Source organism: Spea bombifrons, chromosome 4 (assembly GCF_027358695.1).
Source record: "Spea bombifrons isolate aSpeBom1 chromosome 4, aSpeBom1.2.pri, whole genome shotgun sequence".
Lineage (NCBI taxonomy): Eukaryota > Metazoa > Chordata > Amphibia > Anura > Pelobatidae > Spea > Spea bombifrons.
This window is the reverse complement of record NC_071090.1, coordinates 49699300-49723351: the sequence shown is the minus strand read 5'-3', so window position 1 is coordinate 49723351 and position 24052 is coordinate 49699300. Positions and strand designations below refer to the sequence as shown.

General features: G+C 36.9%; 1 protein-coding gene across 1 annotated transcript; it reads right to left on the bottom strand.

Annotated features, from left to right (window-relative positions):
* Positions 1-5362: 5362 nt before the first annotated feature.
* On the bottom strand, positions 5363-23201 carry LRIG3 (leucine rich repeats and immunoglobulin like domains 3). The gene is made up of 19 exons (XM_053463018.1): positions 22788-23201; positions 15923-15994; positions 15738-15812; positions 13271-13405; positions 13005-13148; positions 12644-12787; positions 12088-12231; positions 11656-11799; positions 11124-11204; positions 10955-11026; positions 10600-10671; positions 9771-9934; positions 8974-9294; positions 8508-8789; positions 7622-8071; positions 7180-7329; positions 6672-6815; positions 6336-6578; positions 5363-5986 (listed from the first exon to the last, which is right to left on the bottom strand). The coding sequence occupies exons 1-19, from the start codon at positions 22985-22987 to the stop codon at positions 5754-5756; spliced, it is 3270 nt and encodes a 1089-aa protein (XP_053318993.1). The 5' UTR covers positions 22988-23201; the 3' UTR covers positions 5363-5753.
* Positions 23202-24052: the final 851 nt, after the last annotated feature.

Sequence of the window (24052 nt, the reverse complement as noted above, 5' to 3'; positions counted from 1 at the left end):
CCTGTCACTTGCACCTAAAAAACATCTCTCGCATCCACCCATTCCTCACCCAAGAATCCACAAAAACTCTGGTTCATTCACTTATTTCCAATCTTGACTACTGCAACACTCTTCTGTTTGGCATTCCACTTTCTCGACTCTCTTCTCTACAGTCTGTCCTAAATGCTGCTGCTAGGCTTATCTTCCTTGCACCCTGCTCCTCTTCTGCTTCCCTGCTCTGTGAAACCCTACACTGGCTCCCTATAACCTTTAGAATTAAATTTCAAATACTGGTACTAACATTTAAGGCCCTCTATCACACTGCTCCTCCATACATTTCTGCCCTCATAAGCAAGTACTCTCCTACTCGATCCTTACGTTCTTCCCATGGGCTAAGGCTCTCCTCCTCTTTCTTTTCCCATTTACCTCTCACCCCTCATACCTAATGTATCGGTTTGTCTTAGTCTGTCAATTCTTGTTTTGTCATACCTGTTGGATATATGTATTGTATTAAGCGCTGCATAAATAGTTGACACTATATAAATAAAAAATAAGATAACAAAAGATAATAAACATTTAAATACTTAAAGGGAATCAACATGATAAAAAGAGTATTAAAAAAAAAATACAACAAAAAAGGACAATCAAGCTAGAGGGCCAAACAATTAAAATATCAGGAAATATCACTTTACTGAAAAGGTAGTGAATACATGAAATAGTGTTCTAGCAGAAGTGGTAGAGGTTAACACACTTAAGGAGTCTAAGCATGCATGAGATTGGATAAGGCCAGGGAATAATTAAAGTATTCAAAGGTTGGGCAGACTAGATAGCCCGAATGATTCATATCGGACGTCACTTTCTATGTTTCCTCCATCATGGAAATGCAGAACATTTAGATTTAGAGGAGGCCTTTCTGGCTTATCTTCTCCCAACCGCAACAGTTTATCAGCAGACATGCCGAAAAAAAAGCGTAATAGCAATAATTCTAGGTGTAACCTCTACGGCCCATCTCAAATACCGCATTTGCTCGATTATAAGACGACCCCCCCCAAAATCTGAATATTAATTTAGGAAAAAAAGAAAAAGCCTGAATATAAGATGACCCTATAGAAAAAAAAGTTTACCAGTAAATGTTAATTTATGTAAACTATGTAAACAATTTTTTTTAAAAGCTATGATTGAGAAGAATATTTAGTTTTTATTGCCTTTTATTTTCCAACCTGCTCCCCCATGCACATCTGCCCTCAGGCTTGCCACTCTGCCCCAGAAATGCCTTATACCCCCTATATGCCACTGTGCCCCATGATATGCCTTTTAACCCTCTAAATACCACTGTGCCCCATGATATGCCTTTTTACCTCCTATGTGCCACTCTGCCTACAGAAATGCCTTATACCCCTATATGCCACTCTGGCATTTAGGGGATTAAAAGGCATTTAGGGAGGTATAAGGCATTTCAGGAGGCAGAGTGGCGTATAGAGGGTTAAAAGGCATTTCTGGAGGCAGAGAGGCATTAAGGGGGTTATAAAAGGCATTTCATAGAGCACTCTGCCTACAGAAATGCCTTACGCCCCCCAGTTAACACTCCCCCCCCAAAAAAAAAATCCGGTGCTTCTGACTCCCCGATGTGTTGTCCGGGGGGCAGCGGGTAGACGTCTGCGCGATTCGCATAGGCAACTTCTGCTGCAGCCGGAAGGAGGTGCAGCTAGCAGCGGTGGTTGTCTGTGTCCATCGCGCATACACCCTCCCGCTGTCAGAGAGAATTCCCCGCACCGGTGCGGGGAACTCTGATCTCTGACAGCCGGGGGATCTGGATCTTAGTCTCATAGTCAGACCTAATTGAGGTCTGATTATAAGACGTCACTGATTATAAGACGAGGGGTATTTTTCAGAGCATTTGCTCTGGGAAAAAAACTCGTCTTATAATCGAGCAAATACGGTACAAGAAAAATTCTACTTGAGAGCCTAGTCTCTAAGAAATTAGGCTGCAGTACAACATACCTCCCAACATTTCAAAATGTGCAATTGCACTGTACAATGTCACGCTTGCCACTTAAAACACAATTCATTTTTGTTAGCAGCCATGCATATTAAAAATAACCAACACATTGAATTCTCATGAGGCTCAGCCAGACATACTACTATCATGATGCCAGCTTACAAACACACCTGCCCATTAACACGCATATACACATACACTGCCCTTACACACACACCTGCATATATTTATATATATATATATATATATATATATATATATATATATATATATATACACTGCCCTTACACCCAGTTCTCCCCATCTCTTCCCTTTCTCTTTCTCATCCTCCATCCAGTTGTGGAGGCACAAGTTCTATCATTTCAGACCTCTGCTTTAGTGCTCCCCCTAATCACTATGCGCCAGCTGTCGATGCAGAGGGCAGGGGTATAACATCATATCCTGGCGCATATTGATTAGGGAGCACGGAAGCAGAGGTTTGAAGGGACAGACCTCGCGCTCCCTAACGTGGGCCGGTTAGAGGGAAATCAGCAGCTCAACAAGTCGTGGAGCTGCTGATGGGGCCGGCTGTACGCCCCCTCGCAGCTGCACCCGAGGCGAGTGAGTGCCTCTCTCGCCTCACCCTTCCTTTGGCCCTGGCAAAGCGGGACAGAGGCAGGGAGAGACGGGACATAGTCCCAAAATCGTGACTGTCCCGCCCAAATCAGACAGAAGCATATCTGGGGCGGGCAACCAGAAAAGGCCTAGCACGTTACCGAATGAGTCCCTGGAAGTAAAGGAGGCAACTTGCACCTTTCCCAGCATCGTCATGCTGCTGCGTCCCAGTGCACTACCGGAGCATGCACCTCTGGACTCCCGGAAGCTAAAAGGCTGCCGGCAATCTACCTATATCACCTGGTGGCTGCTGGTAATCCACCCAATGATCTAACCCCAGCATCTGGTGGTTGTTTAGTACTCCCAGGACGCAGTCAGGCCTGCCTACAAGGTTTCCCAAAGTAGAGAGGCGGGGGGGGGGAAGGCTCTTCCATGAGCTTTAAAACAACAAATGGAGAAGATTCCTTACCTACCCAAGGTAAGGAAAGATTACAAGAATTTCATATTTTCCTGCCCTATTTTCCTCTTCATGCTACAGGGAATAACATGGACAAATACAGAAATGCAGGAGAGCGTTACTTGAATTAATCTGCTACACTCTACATAAACTAAAACACAATTCTTAATTATGTTTAATTTAACAGCATTAGTAGTGCAGATGTATTTTCTACTGAGCAGTAAAGATAAAAGAAAAATCACTAAAGGTAGATGTTTTGGACCACATTAATAATAAAATAAAGTGGTATACTTTCAACGAGTAGAATAAAATACTCAGTCGCACAGCACTCAAAAGGAAGAAAGAAAAATACTTTGTTCTGTTACTGCTGTTGTGGTCTTGGATTAAATTGGCTATTTTAAACATTACTCTATCAATGCCAGAACAGCTCAGTATCTACTTGCACCACTAAGAAGTGTTTGTCAGTCCATCTGGCATCACACATGACAAATTGACTACATTCCAAAGAAAATTGGCAATAGGAGTTTGTGTGTATAATCCTCCCTGCATTTACTTACTGGTGGTCTGAGCTAGGAATGACTTCCTGTCTAAAACACTGGCGCCTAAATTAAAAGGGGAAAATTACACTCTGATCTGGCCATGGGTATTCTGGCTACAAACAAAAGGCATGATCTTAGTTAAGTTAAACAGGAAAACCTTTTGCTCCCATGCCATCTTTTAGAAAGTATGGCTACGGCGTGTTGTTCCAACAGCTGTTTCTCATTTTGAACTCAAAGAAATTGTCTGACAACTCTATAAATTTGCACCTTTAAGTGAGCAATACTTTAAGAACCATCTTCCAAAACTAAATATTTAGTGCCTTACACTATTTACAAGGGATTTTGTTTTTTATTAGCAGTTATAGTGGAATTTAAATATGATGACAACCTGTGTAAGTGTAGCATTATCTGTATAAAGGCACAGAAATGTAAAACTATGAGACAGAAGACTTAGAATTTTCTAAAAAGTATTTGCATTTTAAAGCCTTAGTCCAGTTTATCCAAGTTTAAGTATTCTAAAATGTCAGATGTGCGAGTCTGAATTATAAAGCCATTACATCTTACATCCAGTCTGGGTAAAAAATGCTAACCTTGCAAACACTTTGAAAATGTTTAACTTTAAAAATAAAAAAACGTGATTAACCATTTGCAATATGACTAACCAAATTGCTTTATCTTTACATACACACACACATAATATATATATATATATATATATAATAAAATTATCCATCATGCCAATCAGAAAACGGTACATATGTGAACCAGCGTTAGCTTCACACACTTCACACTCTGTTTAGCAGTGATACTGCACAATGCCCTGCTTTGGTTTTCAGTCAATTTCTATTTCTTGCGGGAATATTACAGGCGTTAGAGGTAGGAATTTGCAGGAGTTCCAATTTTAATATAGAAGGCCAAACCCCAGTGATCTTCTCCTACTCTGGCCAAAATCATGAGTGGAATGGAGCAAATGACTGCAAACCTTTGGAGGGTAGACAGTAGGAGGGGAAAAAAAACATGATTCATCATATGACAGAAAGCCAATAAGAAATTAGATTTTAAAGAGATACTATTTTTGGAGACTGAGATCATTCCAGCAGCAAAGAAACAAAATAGAAGGGGAAATGTATGAAGCTATTCTAGTTAACAAGACTATGTTGATCAAGACTGAGTAGGATACGGTCAACATAATAAAAGGGGTTCAGTTAGTTGCATAAACCACTTTTTGCATAGTTATGATGCTATTAAAGTTTGTGTACAAATGCAAGATCAACATTTTATATTTAACATCTATTCATAAAAAAAATATCAAGTTCAACTAAAAAGACGTGGTTAAGAGGCTTCAGTCTACGAAAGCCATTATCCAAGTGCTCTATACCTGTAACCTCTTTATAATGTTGAAAGTAGCTCAACCGGGAAAAAAAAAACAAAAAAAACAAACTAAGTGTGGTAAGTATGACTTGGAAGTCCTACACTAACGAGATTATCGACCAATACCAATAGCTATGACGACAGCAGGAAACGTTCATGTTGTAGGACCTATATATATATATATATATATATATATATATATATATATATATATATATATATATATATATATATATATATATATATATATATATATATATATATATATCTTTGACCTCAGCCAAGCAAGCTAAATACGCCGATTAAACCTATGCATCGTTTATAGCTAGCATATGAGCAAGCTGGTGGAATTCCATACTACCTAGCTTTGAGACATATAGAAAGCTTCCCCCCCCCCAAGCAAAAGCAATTTCACCATATATCTATTATTTGGCAGCAATATTTTATTCCACTTATTGTGCAAATGAAAAATGCCAACATTCAGGGCAATCGTGAGCTCTGTAATTTAAGCAGTATACTTTAGTACTCCTTTCACATAGAAATTCTGACAATATAAAAATACAAAAATAATTATTACTATTTACATTTTAAATTACAAACAATACTCATCTGAACAAGACAAAGAACTAAAGCGAGTAGAAAAATGTGTACATGAATGGATTTTCCATGCCGGTAACTTCAGATATCCCATACAACTTTATGTCGATAGCTGTTGCAGCTATATTTCATACACAATTAAACAGTCTTTTTTGTAGCAAGGTATATGAGGTAGAATGTAAACTCATGTATTTGGTTTCACAAAAAGAACATATTGCTATGTGTCCAACTCATAGCAATGAAATGCAGAAGTCCTGTAACCTTCCAAAGACTGTTTTGGGAATAATAATCCAGTTTCATCAGGAAGGATCATGTTTTGTTCATCTCTGTTAACGGTCCCTGGCTTTATGTCCAATGAGGTATTCTGAGATGAAAACTGGTAGACCATTGGTTGTACATATCCTGGAAATGAATCGAGCTGGGGTTTCCACAACGATTTCCCAAACGTTCCTGCACAAAACAAAAAAAAAAGATTCAGTGGAAAAGAACCCAAAACTTTCAGGTCTTTTTTTTTTTATCTTGTTGGAATAAATGCCGTACGTTCGTAAAAGGATTTAAATGACTCATTTTACCCACTATGTATAGTTTGAATTTCCAAATAGTGAATACACTAATATGTATATATAAATTTTGCCAACTCACATGCAATCTTTTAAAAAGTTTGTTTGGGTGTCATTAAACCCCACTCCCCAAACACAAACTATTTAGGTATGGAAATAAAGTAAATTAAGTTTACAAAATAGAACAGTGAATAGGTACATTTTAGAATAATAAGATCATAATGACTAGCGGTACTTACCCATATATGAACTGAATGCCATGGTGTTTGCCTGCTCAGAGGTATTTTTCTGGCCACACAGGCAAGTATCTGAATCTGGTTTTATTTGAACATCTTCATTCTGGCTGCACATTGCGCCAACAAATCTATCGCCCAAAAGATGCAGTCCATGACATCTGGTCTTGTTGAAAGAATCTTCATGTCGCTGGGCATACTCTGAGTCGTATGCATTTGTACTTGGAGCTCTTTGATCCACGGTATAGCCTTTAAATCAAAGATTCATTAAGTCAAATAAACCTCATTTCAAATGAAACAATTTTTTTTTTACAGAAATCACTTAGTTGTACAGTCACTTACCGGAATGATAGGCTTCACATGGGTCACAGTCATAAACATTTCCTTTTACATATAAAGGTCCAGGTGCCCCCATGTAGTGAAATAATAGTGGATCTGATGCAGCATCCAAATCAGTCTCACTTCCATTATCCAAATGGCAGACTCCTACAAAAACAGACAAATAGATGACCCACAGTTTTTTAGATGGCGAGAAAAAAAAGTTTCATCTACTCAATTAAAAATATGCCTAGAATATAATTTAAGGAGTAACATGAAAACAAAGGTTTACTAGTTCACCAACGGCTTGCCTAAGCAATAGGGGGGGTCATCTTTTGTTCCATGGGCCCTTACGAATGTAAATCAAGGCCTGTGAGCACACAGGCTTTGTAAACATTTTGCATTCCCTTATAGCATCTATCAAGTGATAGTAAAGATACTAAATTCATTTATATAAAAACGTCTCACATTAAACAATGACGTGAATAATTACATTTATAGCAGAAACCTAAAGAAATGCAAAAATCCATACCATTTCCATCTCGTTGCTGTAAGAAATAACTACTCGATGATATGAATTGATGGCTTCCGTTTTCGGAAGTAACATAACAATCTTGTCTTTCAGCCAGCGTTCCTTGAGAAGATAAATAGCTCGGGGTGTCCACAGGTAGGTTGGTCTCATCTGCAAGAAAAAAAAAAAATAATCATTAGAAATTATGAGAAATAAATCAATGACTGGCATGATAAATAATTAAATTAAGATTCATTTTAGATTAAACTTCTATGAGAAAAGTAAACTTTCATAGTATTGAAATGCTTTGCTGTCACATTATTTGGGCTAGTCACTATATCACTATTTTATTCAAATCTTTAAAAATACTGGCACTCAAAGGAATCCAACATGTTGCAGGTCAGGCACAAAGTTGTTAGAACAAGATTTTATTTTTTTCTAGGCTAGACTTTGGCTTACTCACCTGTGTTAGTAACGCTGCAATCCTCGTTTTTTCTTCTTGTGTGGTATATAATGACCACCCACACGAGGGAGGTTCCCACCACACAGCAAACCACTGCTATGATCACCACGCCAACTGTAGCCCATCCATCATCCTCTGACGGTGTGGCATTCACAGGAGAATCACATGTTGGGTTAGGAATAACAGACAGATGGATATTCCCTCTTTCTGTTCCAAGTATATTGGACATTTCACATGTATATTTTCCTGCATCATCAAAGTCTGTATCCACAATGATAAGAAGCTGATTTCCAGCTGCAAAGAAGTGCCTCTCTGTTATAACTAATGGACTATCGTCCTTTGTCCAGTTCACTTTTGGTACAGGGCTTCCACCAGCGATGCATTGTAAAACTGTAGTTTCCCCTTTTGAAACAGTTCTGTCCACTAATGGACGCACGAAAGATGGAGTTTCTGAAATGTTAAAAATATACATATTGTAAGCATTGGCATTACATGTGCCTTTACAGAAGATACGTCTCATGCATATTTCTAGTACCCTAAGGTCTAAAGCAAGGCTTGCGTACGCTATGATATCAAACCAAGTATTGTGTAAGCTGTTGCATTTAGAATAATACTAAAACTGTAAATCTTTTCACAACAGAAACTACACTTACAAGGTCTAAAAGACTACACTGGATCTGTGAAGAGCCAGGTCAAACTATACCATTAATTCCCTGACTTATCAAATTAGGCAGAGCAAGTTTTAAAACAAAACAAACTTTAAAATATAAAATGCCAGAAAGTTAAAAGTTATTTTAGTCGTCCAATAAAGACACAGCCTAGAGAAATTCCACCAAGCCCTGTAAATCTGGGAAGAATATTACAGCATAACATCAAGGATTCTCACCTAGTACAGTCAAAGTAGCATTAGCTGAAATGCTACCTGCACTGTTCTGAGCAGTACAACTGTATACTCCGGTGTCACCAATTTTAACATTCACAATAAAAAACACGTCATCTTCTGGCATCACATGCATTCTGCGCTCACGAGCCGCTGGAAAGTCAGTTCCACCGTTTTTTTGCCATGCTATCTGTGGTACTGGGTGGCCAACTGCAGCACATTCTAATCGAGCAGTTGAGCCAGCACGAATGGTGAGATCTATTGGGGTCTTTGTGAATGAAGGAAGCACTGGATAAGAAAAAAAAGAAAAAAAAATTAGAAAAAAAAATAGTAAACAAGTAAACCTTCTTCTGCTATTACGTTTATTAGCTTTGCATTGCAAATGACTGAACAACATATTACAAATACAAATAATGCTTATGCCTGAAGACTTCTACACCAACATGAAAAAGAATAGAAAAAAAATACATACTATTCACTGTAAGCTTGGCTTTGACGGAGTATGAAGTACCAAAATGGTTGGAAATGACACACTGATATTTTCCTTCACTGGTAAACTCCACATTCTGAAGCTTCAAAATTGTAGTGTACTCCATCACCTCTCCACCTTGCGTCCTCATGTGAGCATAGTTTTCAATATCAGCATCATTCAAAAGCTCATTGTCTTTTTTCCATGCAAAGGACATTGGGGAATCGCTACTACTGGCTGCTGAGCAGATAAAAGTCACATTGGAACCTTTAATTGCAGACTGAGTTTCTGGCTGCACGGTGATCTGGGGTTTTGGAAAATCATCTATGGATTGGAAAAAAAACCCAAGGTCAGAAACAAACAACTTTAACGTTGGGAAATTTGATAAGTAAAAACAAAATAAGAAAATGTAAACCGCACACAAACACGAAACCGGTCTAATTCAGTAAATTTAATATAGATCTGTTTCTGGTTGGTATATTTAGATTGATACAGTGCACATTTCTTAAAGTAAGACAAGCAGGTTTAATTTACCATTGGCACAGTCCTATACCACAGTTAAGCCTCTACAACTTTTGGGTTTGCTAGTGATATTGCCAATGTCACCACAGTTAAACTGCAAAATATTGCAATTTTTGGTAATATGATAAAGCTAACCACCAAACACAAGGGGAAAAAAAAGCATATCTAGACTGATGTTCATTATATAAAAAAACGTTTTATATAGTGCCCAATCGAAGTAGTTTGAAATACAACCAGTTGATTTGGTCATCATTAAAACATGGATCTTCAAAACTTACCACAAACAAACCCCTCGAGGCTGACAGAGAAGATACTCCTGCCCTTGAGTCCCTGTGGATGCGCACAGCTTGCATTCACAAATGGCTGAAAGTTATTTTCTGCCAACCACTGAGGAAGCCATTTCAATTGACAATCGCACAAAAGACTTGAAGTGTTCAAATGTCTGTTGAAAGCAGTACAAAAACCTTGTATTAGTTAAGTATCGAGACTTCTGAGAAAAGGTATTTGGAAGTTTACAGTATCAGACAAAAGAAAAATCTATACATAATTTTAGAAAATCGTGACCAGGAAACCTTCTATTTATTCTCACTGATAGCATTCTCTTCCAGATAATAGTGCTGGTTATGTAAATTGAAAATGGTCCCCTGGCCCCAGCTTTCTTCCATTCAACATAGTAATGAATCAGTCTTAATGCAACAAAGCTCTGCCAGAGGACATAACAATTACCTCTGGTATGGAGATTCCCATAATGACATGATGAAAAGGTGTGGGAACAGATTTAATGGTAGGTACCAAGGTATGGATAGAGGATAGTAACATCAGATAAATAGAATTTTTGGCAGGGACACGTCATGTGACATAAAAGCATGACCTAATAGACTGATGGAACAAAGTGAAAAGGGTTTAATGCCCATGATATATAAAGCAATTACAAACTGCTTAGGTTTAATTAGCATACTAGATGGTACAGTTAATTTCTTATGGAAGAGAATCTTATTTGTGCACCTTACCAACATAAATGCCAATGTGTATTATAAAAAAAAGTAGTCATGAGGAAAGCCACCTACACACTCTTATTAAAGTATCATAAGATTTGGGTATACTTACAGCTTTTGAAGCTTTTTCATGTGAGAAAATGCATTTCCCTGCATTGATACAATAGCGTTGTTACTCAGGTCTCTGCAAAGTTAAATCATTTTTTTAAAAAGTTAGTAACGCTGGAGACATCACTCAGTTTTATAGATATTACAAAAATATTACTATTAAATTATTCTCATCATTTGTAGTAATGAAAGCAATAAAAGCAATCTGTGTTTAAAATGAGTAGAGAAAGCTTGCCAAAAAATATTCATGAAAGTTTGTCATGTATTAAGGAAATATTTAATAAGCCAATGTAATTCGATGGTGTATTATATCATGCTGTTACAAATAGCAATAATTCTAAGCAAAACCAATTACTTACAAGTACTCAAGTCCATCCAGCCAAGAAAATGCCTTTTTGGTGATCGACCTTATCCTATTACTTTGAAGCATCCTAAAAAATAAATAAATAAAATTCCAATAAACAATTTAATTACTGGTCGAATGCTTAATTCTGTACACATGCATCTGACTACTACTACTATACTTACAATTTTTTAAGCCTTTCAAGTCCAGAAAAGGCACCATTCATGTCTTCAATTGTCCATGAAATTTCATTATATTTGAGATCCCTGTTTAATACAAAAACATTAGTCAGATTAAACGCACAAATTTAATAAATGAATATGAGTTTTCCTAAATAGCCCTTCTGACTTTTAAATGCATGGCTTTCTATTTACCGAGGATATACTTGCATAACTTGGGGCCATGATAACAACTAACACTCAGTCTTATATCTGCCCTTTGATGACCCTTTATGAATAGGACATCCTCTGGTTTTAAACCCTGGGGCATCCCTGGGGGAAGGAACCATGCTCCTCACATTTGTATTTTGAACTTTCATGAACCCATCCCATCCCCCCCCTCTATCTTTTGGCACTACTATAAATTACAAAAGAGAATAGAGGAACAGAGGTTTATCAGGTTAAACTTGATACTGTGATACTATTCTACAGAGTAATTGAAGACAACTGCTCAGCATGAAACAAAACAAAACAAAACCAGGAAAAACAAAAAACTTACAATATGCTAAGGCTGGAAAGTCCGTGAAAAGCACCATCAGCAATATAACTAATCTGGTTGTTTCCTATTAGTAGCTGACCAAGCAGACTCAAGCCCATAAAACTGGACTCTTCTAATCTTGTCAGCTGATTGTAGGTTAAATCTCTGTAAATTTCAAAAATGTTAAAAATATGTTAAAAACAAGTACTTTTGTGAAATTAAAAAAAGAACATTCCAAAAGTCCACTTTTAGACCATTAAATTCTTAAAAAAAAGCAACAACAAATCACGATAATCAACAATGCACATAATGATTATCTTTTTTTTCTCTTATTCTAAAAGTTGTCACCCTGGTAACAGAGTAATAAAAACGTTACAAAGTTCTGTGGTAAGAAACTCGTGTTTTGGCATGAATCATTCAAGTAAGAACTGGAACTAAATAAAAGCAACTTACAGCTCACTAAGTTTTTGGCAAAACTCCCAGGCATCAGGGCTGATCTTGTTGATGGCATTCTGGCCAAGATGGAGGTGCTGCAACATAAGCAAACCATACAACCACCCTCTACTAATCTCTGTGAGGTTGTTATGGTCCAGCTGCCTACACACAAAAAAAATAAATAAGTCAAAACATCTCGAATATTTTAATAAAAGCAATCACAGATATATATTGATTACAACAAGTATAATAAAAATAAAAGATGATATAAAACATACCAATAGATACATGTATCAATCATGATAAATTTGCTTTGACAGATGTGTGAATGTCATGTGCATATGCCAAACTAGACACGTTGGTAAATTCCTAAAATTATGGCCCTATTTCCCATCCCCCCCAAAAATAAAACATTTTCAGACATGGTCACTAGTAAATAGGCCTTTAAGTCAAGCGTGAGACCGTTGCCGTTTTAAAGAACTAGGTGATCGAGCTGCATGACAGCATGCTGACCTGCTCTAGAAAGCAAACCCTAAGAGAACACCAAATTCTTTCCAAAATGAAATAAACTTACAGGACTTCCATATTACTTAGGCCCCAGAAAGCTCCATCCATTAGCCTTGTGATTCCATTCCTCTGTATAGCCAAAGATTTCAGGGCACTGAGGCCTTGGAAAGCTAGCCCATCAATACTCCGCATCCGGTTCCGATTTAGCTCTCTGTGGGTGGGGGAATAAAGTAATAATATATTTTAGTAAAGTTATATCAACATTTTTTTTTTTTTTAAAAAAGCAAAATTTGTGAAGCTGTTAATGTACATGAATTAAAATCTGAGAGATGCTGGAAGCAGCTCTGCCTTGCTCATAAACTAACTTTGCCCCAAGGACTACAGTAAAATAAAATCGTGTATTCATAGCAGTAACAAGCATCACTTACAGGTGTTGTAAATTAGACAGCTTGAACATCTTTGGAGGTATATGGCTGATACGGTTCTTATTGAGTTTCAAGACTTGTAATGTAGGAGATAAATTATCAAATGTGCCAGACTCCATGGATTTAATGAGATTTCGGTTTATATACCTGACAATGAAAGAAAGAAAAGTTTACTCGCAAAGTAGGCGCTATATAAATATATCAAGAACATTTCGCATATCAAAAACGTGCCTTACTGGCAATAGTGCACCACGTTAAAAGTTACTTACAAGTATTTGAGCTTAAGTGCAGGGAAGGAAGCCGTTTTTAGCTCAGTAATAAGATTGTTACTCAAATCCAGGGTTTCTAAGGACTGGTACGGCTTCAAGTGCTCAGGCAGAATTACATCAATCTTGTTGTTTGTTCTGAAAAACAAAAAACAACCATTTAATGAGCAAACGAACGCGTGCTTGTTCTCGTTTCAACCAATACGGGCTGAAATGCCAAAGTACACATCACAAGGTCTGGAAGGCATGGTCTACTTAATGCGATATTAACCTCAAGAAAAATAAGTTAGCCTTGAACAAATAGATAAAACGTACAACGTCTTCTGTTATGTTTTTGGCAAGTCCAAATACATTTATCCTGCCTGCGTAAATGAAAATAAAGGAGATCTTCGCTATTAGCATGTGGATAAGGTATAGTTCCAGTACATTAGAAAGAGAAAAAACACTGTTTTTAAAAGCCTTGAATTCTGCTTTATGAAGCACCCCATGTTTTTTTTTTTTGTTTGTTTTGTTTACTTATGTTGCCTAAAATCTCTATTTTTAGAAAAATATAATTATAGCATCATCTGACAAATGTTGCAGGTGCCGTTTTAAGCGACAAGGCACAAACAGTGGTTTATTAAAAACATAATTACTTACAAAATGGTAAAACCATAAATCACTCGTGTGCTAAAGTACCCTTTAGCAGTGTGGCCTTTTACAGCAGCAGCCAGCAATTTCCTGTACTGCACACCCTCTAAACTGCAGCCTAAATGTGCTCAGTGAGATTTCAGACAAGCATACAGTGACGCCTTTGTGTACAGCTTTTCATAAAAAAAAAAACAGCCATTTCTCTTAGCTAAATGGATAATGGGTGCTCTATTACATAACATTAATATGACATAATGTCCCCCAAGAAAATGAAAATGCTAACCTTTTTCTCCTCTATGTAAGCAAAGATATCTTTTAGAAGATTCTTCAATATAATTCCAGTCCCTAACAAAACGTATCTACGACATCGAGACCCCATTTGAGTTCCAATAACGTAACATCCAAAACCTATTTTGTGTACACAAAAAGACACTAAGCTATTCTACAAAAACGAGCTTATGGCAGTAACCTGTAAGCTAACAACATTTATAAAAATGTATGTTTATATATGTAACCTTCTTCCGTCATCAAAAAAAGAGTAACTGACTTAGTCATAATTTAGATTACGCCCCCTATAATATAAATCGGAAAATTACTAATATATAAAGACAGAGTGTCTGCGTGATAAATTGCTTTTTTTCTAAGTTAATAAAGACTTGCTTATTTCTTGACGTGTGTTTTTTTTTTTTTTTTTTTTTTTTTTTTAAAAGAAGTTATGTGCACCTGGCTCGTTAAGGTTGAGCAACTTGGTTTAAAAACCCTCCTAGTAGCACTATATAATGTTTTGTCTGTAACTGTGGAATGTGCTGGGTTTCTGCTGCAGGATATCACACACTGCTGTTCTGCACAATTAAAAAAAATCTATACAACTACCAGACAGAAGTAAATTGTGTAGCTTCAACGGTGCAAAAAAAGCTACATAAAAATGATAGCTCAGCAGCTGCTACCTGCTGTTTCAAAACATACTGTCCCAACCAAAACTATTTAATAAGACAGAAGTACCAAGTATTACAGGTTCCGTTCCTTTTGCTAAAAGCTACAAGATTCAGTGGAATCAGTGACCTTTCTCCTTTTTTGCCCCAAAAGACTGCTTCTGTACCATGCACATAATTACTAGTTTAGAGATTTCAGACAACCATTAGGAAAATCATTTAGTAAACGGTGCGGCAGCTATAAAAGTACAGTTACACAGGCTAATTAGATTCACCTTTACAATGAATACCGCTTGTCAGAGAAATCATACGCAAGGAACATAATAGATTTCTTTGGTATCCCTTTGGTTAGAGCCAACAGTTAAATCATCCTTAATGCAAAAAGTAGTCCCATCATGTAAAAATCCCATATAACTATCTTAGTACTACTTTCTAATGTATGCTAGGCTTAGCAAAACAAAAAACTCATCTACATTTAAAGCAAACAGAATCATTTAAGTATATATTCACTTGTCAATAACAGTTATATTTCTTTTGCAGAGATTAATTTGTGACCAATATAAATTCCATCTAACAACTGTACTGCACTTCGCATATATTTTCCTTCTATATTAGAGGAGCTGTTAAAAGAAGAGGCAACAAAACTCTATAAGTACTATATGAAATGGCAAAACCCAGATGGACCTCATCTTGCACAAATATTAAGTGGTGTTGACATGTATTAAGTCATCATCCTGATTAGGCCAGCCGGGAAAGTCTGACATAGGCCCGATTTTGTACCAAATATAGGAAATAAAGTTAAACCATGATCAATGTTTGGCCAGTTTATAAATACACAAAACAGGCAGGGAAATCATCAGCGTCTTGAAAAAAATTACTTTATAGAATGCAAGATGAAAGGTACTTACAGTGATAATAGAGTTATATTTGCAGACAGAGGACCTAGATCAGGGATGATTCTTAGCTCGTTACGATTTAGTCGCCTGTTTCAAAGAAGAAAAAAAATGAAGTTAAATATTGAAAATAAAAAGTGAACTGATACATTTACATTTAGGATTGGAGTTGATATAATTATGGAAGAAATAAAACTTACAGTTCTCGAAGATTGTGGAGGTGGCTCAAGGAGCTGGCTTTGATTGAAGATAGTTTATTATGGCTCAAGTCCCTAAAATAAAAAAAAAAATAAAGACATGGTCATGTACTATTCCTGAGAATATTATGTATTGTATCCAAACAAAGAAATGGGTATAAGGGCATACTAGACTACAATATAACATTGTTAATGTAAAAAGGGTATATTCTTGCCACACCTGCTGGATTTTATGCAAGGGCCAGAATGACAGACTACAATGATTGGTTAGAATGTTTTTTGTGCAAATCTTACACTTCGAGGAATGCCTAAACAAGTAATAGCAAGGGACCAAATGTAGCCAACAGGTACAAAGTATGACATTACTGAACTACAACTCCAATGATTCATTGGGACAGCATGGACATCCAATGTCCTTCAATTGTACAGTAGTGAAACCTTTAACTTAATTAGAAAACTTTCCCATATGCCATACAGGGACTATACTAGATATTATAACATATATATATATATATATATATGTTAAATGTCACAAAGTTTCATGGCAAGATCATATTCCTTTGATGTACACAGCATTGCTTTATAATAACCCCTAGATCACTAGCTTTCAAAAGGACTGCAAAGAAGGATTTTTTCACTTAAAAAACTGTATCCACAATCGAGATGCTGTAGAACTGGTTGCTAAAGAAATAATCTGGCCGGACAGCATGGTTTGTTGTTAGGAATAACTATGTATGCTATAAGAATATATGTTTCTCAAGCACCCCCAACATAAGCCTCTTGATTTCTTGACTTGCTTTTTCAGTATCAGGTTACAAGACTAATGTCATGTGACCTGTAGAAGCTGTGAAGTCTACTACATGCTTGTGCAACAAGGTAAAATGCTGCATTCTTTGCCATTTAAAAGCAAGGCACACTATAAAACACATTTACACATCAACATCGTTTTAATTCTCATCATACCACTAAACAACAACAAAGACTTTGCTGGCCCTCTAGTCTTACCATAGTACAAACAGCATTACACGCATTGGGTTTGTATTGCAGAGGCAGGCAAGATACAATACTACGGTAATTTCTTCCGATCTATACGTTTACTAGCAAATCCACCGGCAATATACCTATTATACTTACTGCAGGAGGTACAAGTAACAAAAGAAAAACAGAAAACTAACTTGTTACAAATTTCCTCTAAAAGCATGAATATATAGTTAGCAATTGTCCTCTCCCAAAAGGATGTCTGTCCTATCCTTAAATGCCCAACATTTGTTAGATGCTCCACTATAGAATGTACTTCGTTATCCAAAAAAGCATAATAAATAAGTGAGGAAACCAGGCTATACAGCTTAAATGCATTAGCTGTAAACCTAATAGCTTTCAAGGGCCCACTGTTTGTTTTTATTCACTGGAACAACAGAGGTGTGCTGACAGTCACACTATGTTAAGCACTAAAGATTTATTGAGATGTTATCTACAGGTCAAGGGAGCACTCAAGACCATGCAAAAGGAGTGAATGGTGTATGTTACACAGCTTTGTTGCAGTCCTGGATCCAACAGGGTCTTCTTGGTCACCATGAAAACATTTTGCAACGGCCAGTTAAATCTCTGTGCATTGGCACTATTAGTAGTGATGGTTTCCTATAGGAGCCAACAAACGATTGGCTCAATTCACACAAGCAATAATGGCCTTACTCCAGGGTGTACACACAGTTGCCTTGAGAAATTACAGCACACGCGCCAAACTCCTTCACACAGTGTAGATTCAGTATTAAAAATGTACAGGAGTTCACATTCACGGTGTCTGAAAGAAGAGATCCTACCACTACAGTCAGACAAGTATTGTTAACACAGAAATAACGCCTTAAACATTAAAAAGCAAAAGGAATATCGCACTAAACATAAAAGTTATCAACGTAAAGAGATCATTAAGGCAAAAATACTTAACACTTAATAAAGCTTGCATGAGATAGCCCTATTGTACACAGTTGGTTACTTAATCATTACATAGCAGTGTATAATCTGAACATGTCTAATAATGCACTGTGTTAGGGAAGCGGATATTCAAAAGCATTTAACTCCAGATGCAAATACACTAAAAAAATACCTATAAAGCATTTTTTTTTTTTTTTTTTTTAAAAAAGGAGGTTCGAATTAAAATGCCCCTTAACCGATACTCCTAAAACATGACTTGCATTTTATTAGGTAGTTTGCATTAATAGTGAAATTGCTACATTGATTTGGTTGGTCATTCTGTAACATGCTCTCTCAATATTTCTCTAATCCCCAGAGAACGAGAAAGTACAAGCATGGAAATTTAATTTTAGCTAAACCAGAAACCCAATTTCAAAATAAGTGTTTAAACTGATTGCATTAAGGAGATAGGGGAACGCAGAACATAGTTGAAAACATTAGATACAAACTTTCCAGGCTATGTGGAGAAGAAAAGAAAAAAAAAAAAGAGATGGATGTTTTAACCCTTTGCAATGGCAAAATATCACAGCATGTAAGCTCTGCGATCGACAATGTATATATTACATTAGTATACTCAAGTCTTACTGTCTTGACACACAAAGGCTGATGCTGGAAAATGACTTAAGTTACCCATGCCTTGTTCTTGATCACCACAGTGGAGCCAGACACTTTCACTCAAAGCATAATCCCCCATCCCATCTGGAATCTATCAATTCGGCCACAAGCATAACAACATGCATTATACATCAAGCAGACTTGGGCATTTTTAACACTGAAGAAATAAAACTGCATTTTGTACGATACTTTAGCAAAACCACACACAGAAGGAATGCTCAGCCGTATAAAATAAAGGCTCTATGTTATTTGAATATTCCAACAAACACGGTAGAAACCAAAAAGCAGATCACCCAAGGCGAGTCAATATGAGAAGATGTAAGAATATAAGAAAAAATTCTTGACGGTATGAGTTGACTGCAAACAACTGTTGCTCTCAAAGAACAATATACTGCATTGGCAAGAGATAAATCCACAAGTTACAAAAAAACCTACATTTTATGAAAATAATTACTTTAACAGTCCATGAAATGTTTTAGGCTGAAACTAGTTTTCCCAAAATTGTATTTAGCTGTTACATAGTTTAGAGGGAAAAAAATGCATCCCTTAAGCAAGACCATTTTGAAATCTAAAATACCTGCTACACAAGTAATTTTTCTATCCAGTACCAAACACCACATGAGTTTTATTAAAGAGCTTTGAGATGTGGGATACATGGGATCACATCTGAGAACATAGGCTTACTGGTGTCTCACTATGCTGTTGGCTTGCGAAACACAATCCTAAGAAAATGCAGTGTTAAAATATTCATTATATTGGTTTAGGCAAAAAGATTGGAGGTTTTACTTTAAAAAATATAATAAGTTACCAGAATCTATTAACACTTATTTCCAGGCTGAAATGAACCATGTTAGTTCAAACAACCTAACCACATGTGTTACTAACACCTACCAATATGTAGTCCCAAGATTTTAGGGCCAAATGTCACAGATGTTAATTGAGTAAACACAGTAGGGTTTCTGTCTTGAATTCACAGTTTGTTTACACAGATGCAGCTCTCCTCAATGAATGTGAGGAATGTTAACTTGAAAAGAACAGAAATAATTCTACACTTCGAAGAAATCTGTTTATTTAATACAAAAGTGTCTATGCAGCTTAATAAATTGCTATCATGTTTGTGAATCTCACCCAATAAACAACATTTTAGTCTTCACCCACCTATATTACTGATATAGTTCAAGACCTACATAACACTCAAGAAATATATATATATATATACTACTCACTCACAAGCAATATAAAAAGTTGTAATAGTATTAAATAAGGAATACATTTTAGATTTTAAAAGGAAAAGGTTCTGATTTTCCTATTGCTTTATCACAGAAAGCAATGTACCTCTCAAATACTCAATTCCATATGTTGTCAACAGATATTCGCTCATGAATAAGTCAGCATGACCACCAGATGAGGTAATTGAAAAGAATTAGCCACAACTAATTGAAAGCCTTCCTGCATAGTTTAACTTTAAACCTTTTAGCTATATTTGGTAAATGCAATAAAAAGGAGTAAAAATGTAGGTTCGCTAAGACAATTGTAAATTTAAGAAGTCTAAAGAAACTGGACTGCTGAATATAAGAAAAGTACATTTTAAACACTGAATCAAACTAAAGAACCCAGGTCAATTATTAAATAACTCATGCGTTAAAATGGATATATATATATATCCATTATTATTGTTAATTTTTTTGGGGGGGAGGTTGTTTGAAAGCGAGAGTAGCAATATTTTAGCAAACCTGAACCTTTTTTTTTAATCTTATTTTAAAAACTTATTTTTAATTAATGAAAGCTTTAATCAAAATAATTTTATAATATTGTAATATTATATAACTATATAAGTCCAAGGCAGAAGGCTTGAAAAGGTTGCTGCCTCTGATCCATACATTGAGCAATTGGCTTTCCAAGAGGGCCAGAGCTCAATGAAGCTGTTGGGGAAATTGTCGAGCCTCTTCTTAACAGGGTCCCTTAAACTAGTGATACCTGTACTCAGAATGTACTCAGATTGCCATAGTCCCATTCTAAGCAACCTTATGATGTCATATCATATCCCAGTGCTCAGCACAATGTTTTGCAGCATGAGGAACAGGAACTAGGTAAGGCACTTGGGGGACAATGCAAATGAAATCCTGATTACCACAATTTTGGTAGCCATTTTTAGCTTATGGTATTGCAATTTGTGGTATCTTCCAATTTAATTAATGCAACTCAGGTTCTCACGACTTTTTTTTTTCCAGGTATTGTTCCCTCATTAGAAAAAAAACACTTCTGAAAGGGAGAAAAACAAAAACCGTGCTGGAGTTTGAAAACATTTGCAACTTTTTAAATATAAAAGTGACCAGAGAAAACATAGCTGATGTTTAAATAACTCAAAGGTCCATTTAATTGTTTAAAACTGCTTGTGTTCCACTGGAGGAAAAACATAAATCTGAAATGGTGCATTCCAGACACTGAGCTCTCCATAGAGTAAGACTAGGTAACTGCACCCTCCCCCACACAAAGTAAGGCATGCGGGCTCTAAAGAAATCAGAAGGTGATCCAGGAACAACATAAAACGCCTATTGAAGGGCTCGCAACATAAAACATTCAATAAAAGCCACACTCAATTGGCATAAACCTGGTTGCCTAATATTTGATCACTGAAAAGTGCGATGATGACCTCATAGTTTGCTGTGTGAAGTAAAAACATTGTTATATCCATAAGATTCCAGGAACAAATTATAAGGTGGGCGTATGAAAGTTATTCATTGTAAAATATATATATATATATCTATATCTATATATATCTATCTATCTGGTCCCAAAGAACTTGGACATCAAATCGAAGTTACCCAAAACCATGTATGGTAACAACATTTTACAACACATTCTATGTTCTAATGTGAAGCATTGCGGTCTGAAAAAGATGTCTTGTTGATTCCACATCTTTTCAATATCTTAAACAATGCCTACCCATTAAATTCTGTTTACCTTTTTTGCAGAGCATAACAAAGCTAGATCCTGCTGTGCTAATGAGGGAAACCCTCTTTGTTACCCAGCACACTCAATGTGGTCACATAATTAAGAGGGCCAGAAGAAGTGTATAGAGATTTAAATTAAAGTGATCTGCAATTGAATTGTGTGCTCTTCTTCCCAAACTAACCTGCTGAGCGCTAAAGGAGTAAGAAAGGCCCCCGCCACACAAGAAAGGGGTAGAACAAAAGTCAGATTTAAGGGTGAGAAGTAATAGTTTGGTGTCACAGTAAAGCCTGATAAAGTACAATACCCAACTTCATTTACAGTTCTTTTTGATTAAACAATGCACTGCTGTGAATTGTAATCATCCCAGTAATCATGGGGTAATGAGTGAAATAAATAGTACACATTAACTTCCTTAAAAGCTGATGTGACGAATACACAAACTTAATTATGTATCTTTACGCTGTCATGAACACTGTCTACCAAACCTATTCCACCTACCCAACCTACTAAATAGGCTGGAAATTGAAAAAATAAAACGGATACAGACAAAAACAAACCATTTTAGGAGGTTAAAATGCATAGTTATATTCTTCCATTACTATGCTACATACTTTGACATTTAAAACTATAACATGTTTAATCTGTGGCATGTTGCTTCTATAAAATTTGTCATCTAGATTACATACAGTAAAAAGGGAAAGAAACACCATAATCTGAGAATTATATATTTTAAAATACTAAAAATAATCCTCAAGAAAGAATGGCTCAGCTGGTACTGCATAATGTATGATTTAATAGGTGAGGCACACTGAAGGAATGGCTTTAGCTCTCACTGATTTAACTATACATTATAGGGGGCCAGCCAATCTCCTGTGGTAGTAGAATTTTATTTTGGGACGAGCCTTTAAAATGGACGGTGAAGTTAAGAACTGAAACAACTTTTAGAGGACAAACCTATAGTATATTCTAATTCACTGCAAATCCCAGTGAGGGCTACAGAAATCACAACTGGACTCCCACTCCCAGCAAGGCCTGCCACATGCCTTCTGATTTCATTAAGCTGATGCAGAACCACAAAAGTCCATAACAAAGAAAAAACAATGCGAAACAAAAAACAAAGTTACCAACAAGTTCACCAAAACAAAATAAAAATCACTGCTGCAAAATATTTACTCAAAGCACATGTGAAAATAGTAAAAAAAAAAAAAATCACAACAATGTATCATGTAATAAAATCGCACTTTTGTAATCGTTTATAGTGCCCCGTTTGCCCAGATCAAATACCTGGGCTGCAACTCCTATAACCCTTAGCCACGTCGTTACTTACAGCTGCACAAGCCATCCCGGGAGGTTCTCCGGTACGTGCTCCAGGTCCCCACGGCTGCAGTCCAATAGATCCCCGAGGCAACGACAGTGAACCGGGCAGGGATCTGTCCTCATACCCTCCACCAAGCCCGTAACTCCCAGTACAACCGGGACAAGCAGCAGAAGTAGCATTCCCAAAGACGGCCGGCCGCACCGCGACATTTACTAAACGTGGATCGCCTTAATCCCTTAGCGCAGCCAAATTCCAGATGAAGGGAGGGAAAGCACCAGAAGCGTGAACTCCAGCTCTACCAGCACACCCTGCCTGATCCAACCCGGACCCCTCGCATGCCTCTCACTGCTGGGAGCGCAGCACAAACCGCATGAACCGAAAGTTTCTGAAACTTGCGCCCAACAAGATAAACCGTGCGAGTCCGGTGAGCAAACTTCGCCCCCCTCGCGTACCCCCGGCTGGGAAGAGAGAAAAGAAAATAGGAAGGGTGCTGGGGTCTGCCGTGATTGGCTGCAGCAACCCCCCTCACGTGACCAAAACAAGTACTGTGGCTTGCAGGCTTGGGGGATGGTGATCTAGAAAGCCGAGAAAGCAATGAGAGGAGATTTACAGTACTCCACCTAACACCTCTCAATCACAAGATTACACACATTGCTGATAACCGCTGATTAGATTGCGCTAGAAGTGTCCACATATGGGGGAGGGGTGAACGCTGGCAAACTAAGATTTTGCTTTCCCCCTCTCTGGGATTGAATTTGGAAAGTGTGATAGGAAATAGAAGATGTGTCGCTTTGCTGCTAGGATTAGATGCATTGTATTTAAATTGTATGAACATTTTTATCATGTAAAGAACATTATTATTTATAATTTCTTTGTTAAAACAGATACGTATACAGGTACAACAAGGGCCGATGACCCTGTGAGATTCCAGTCTAGCCTTGTGACACTTTACTACAAAGTTCCTGGCAAGATTGGTAGTCTTATGGCGGCCCTGCTTGTGAGCTTACACTCTAAAAGTGCATTCATTTCCTACTTAATACTGGGTGTGTGGAAGTTGAGCACAATCCTCTGTTAACCATTACATGCTGTTGTGTTCATTATGTAGTTTTCATTATTATTATTAATTATTATTGTTATTATTATTTTATTATATTATTATTATATTGAGTCAAATGCAATTTTACAGTCTTTTGCACCCTGCCCATTTTTCCATTTCATTAGGTGTCTGAGGCACTGCAGCCTTTGCGATTCACCTGGTGGTTAAATGTCTTTTT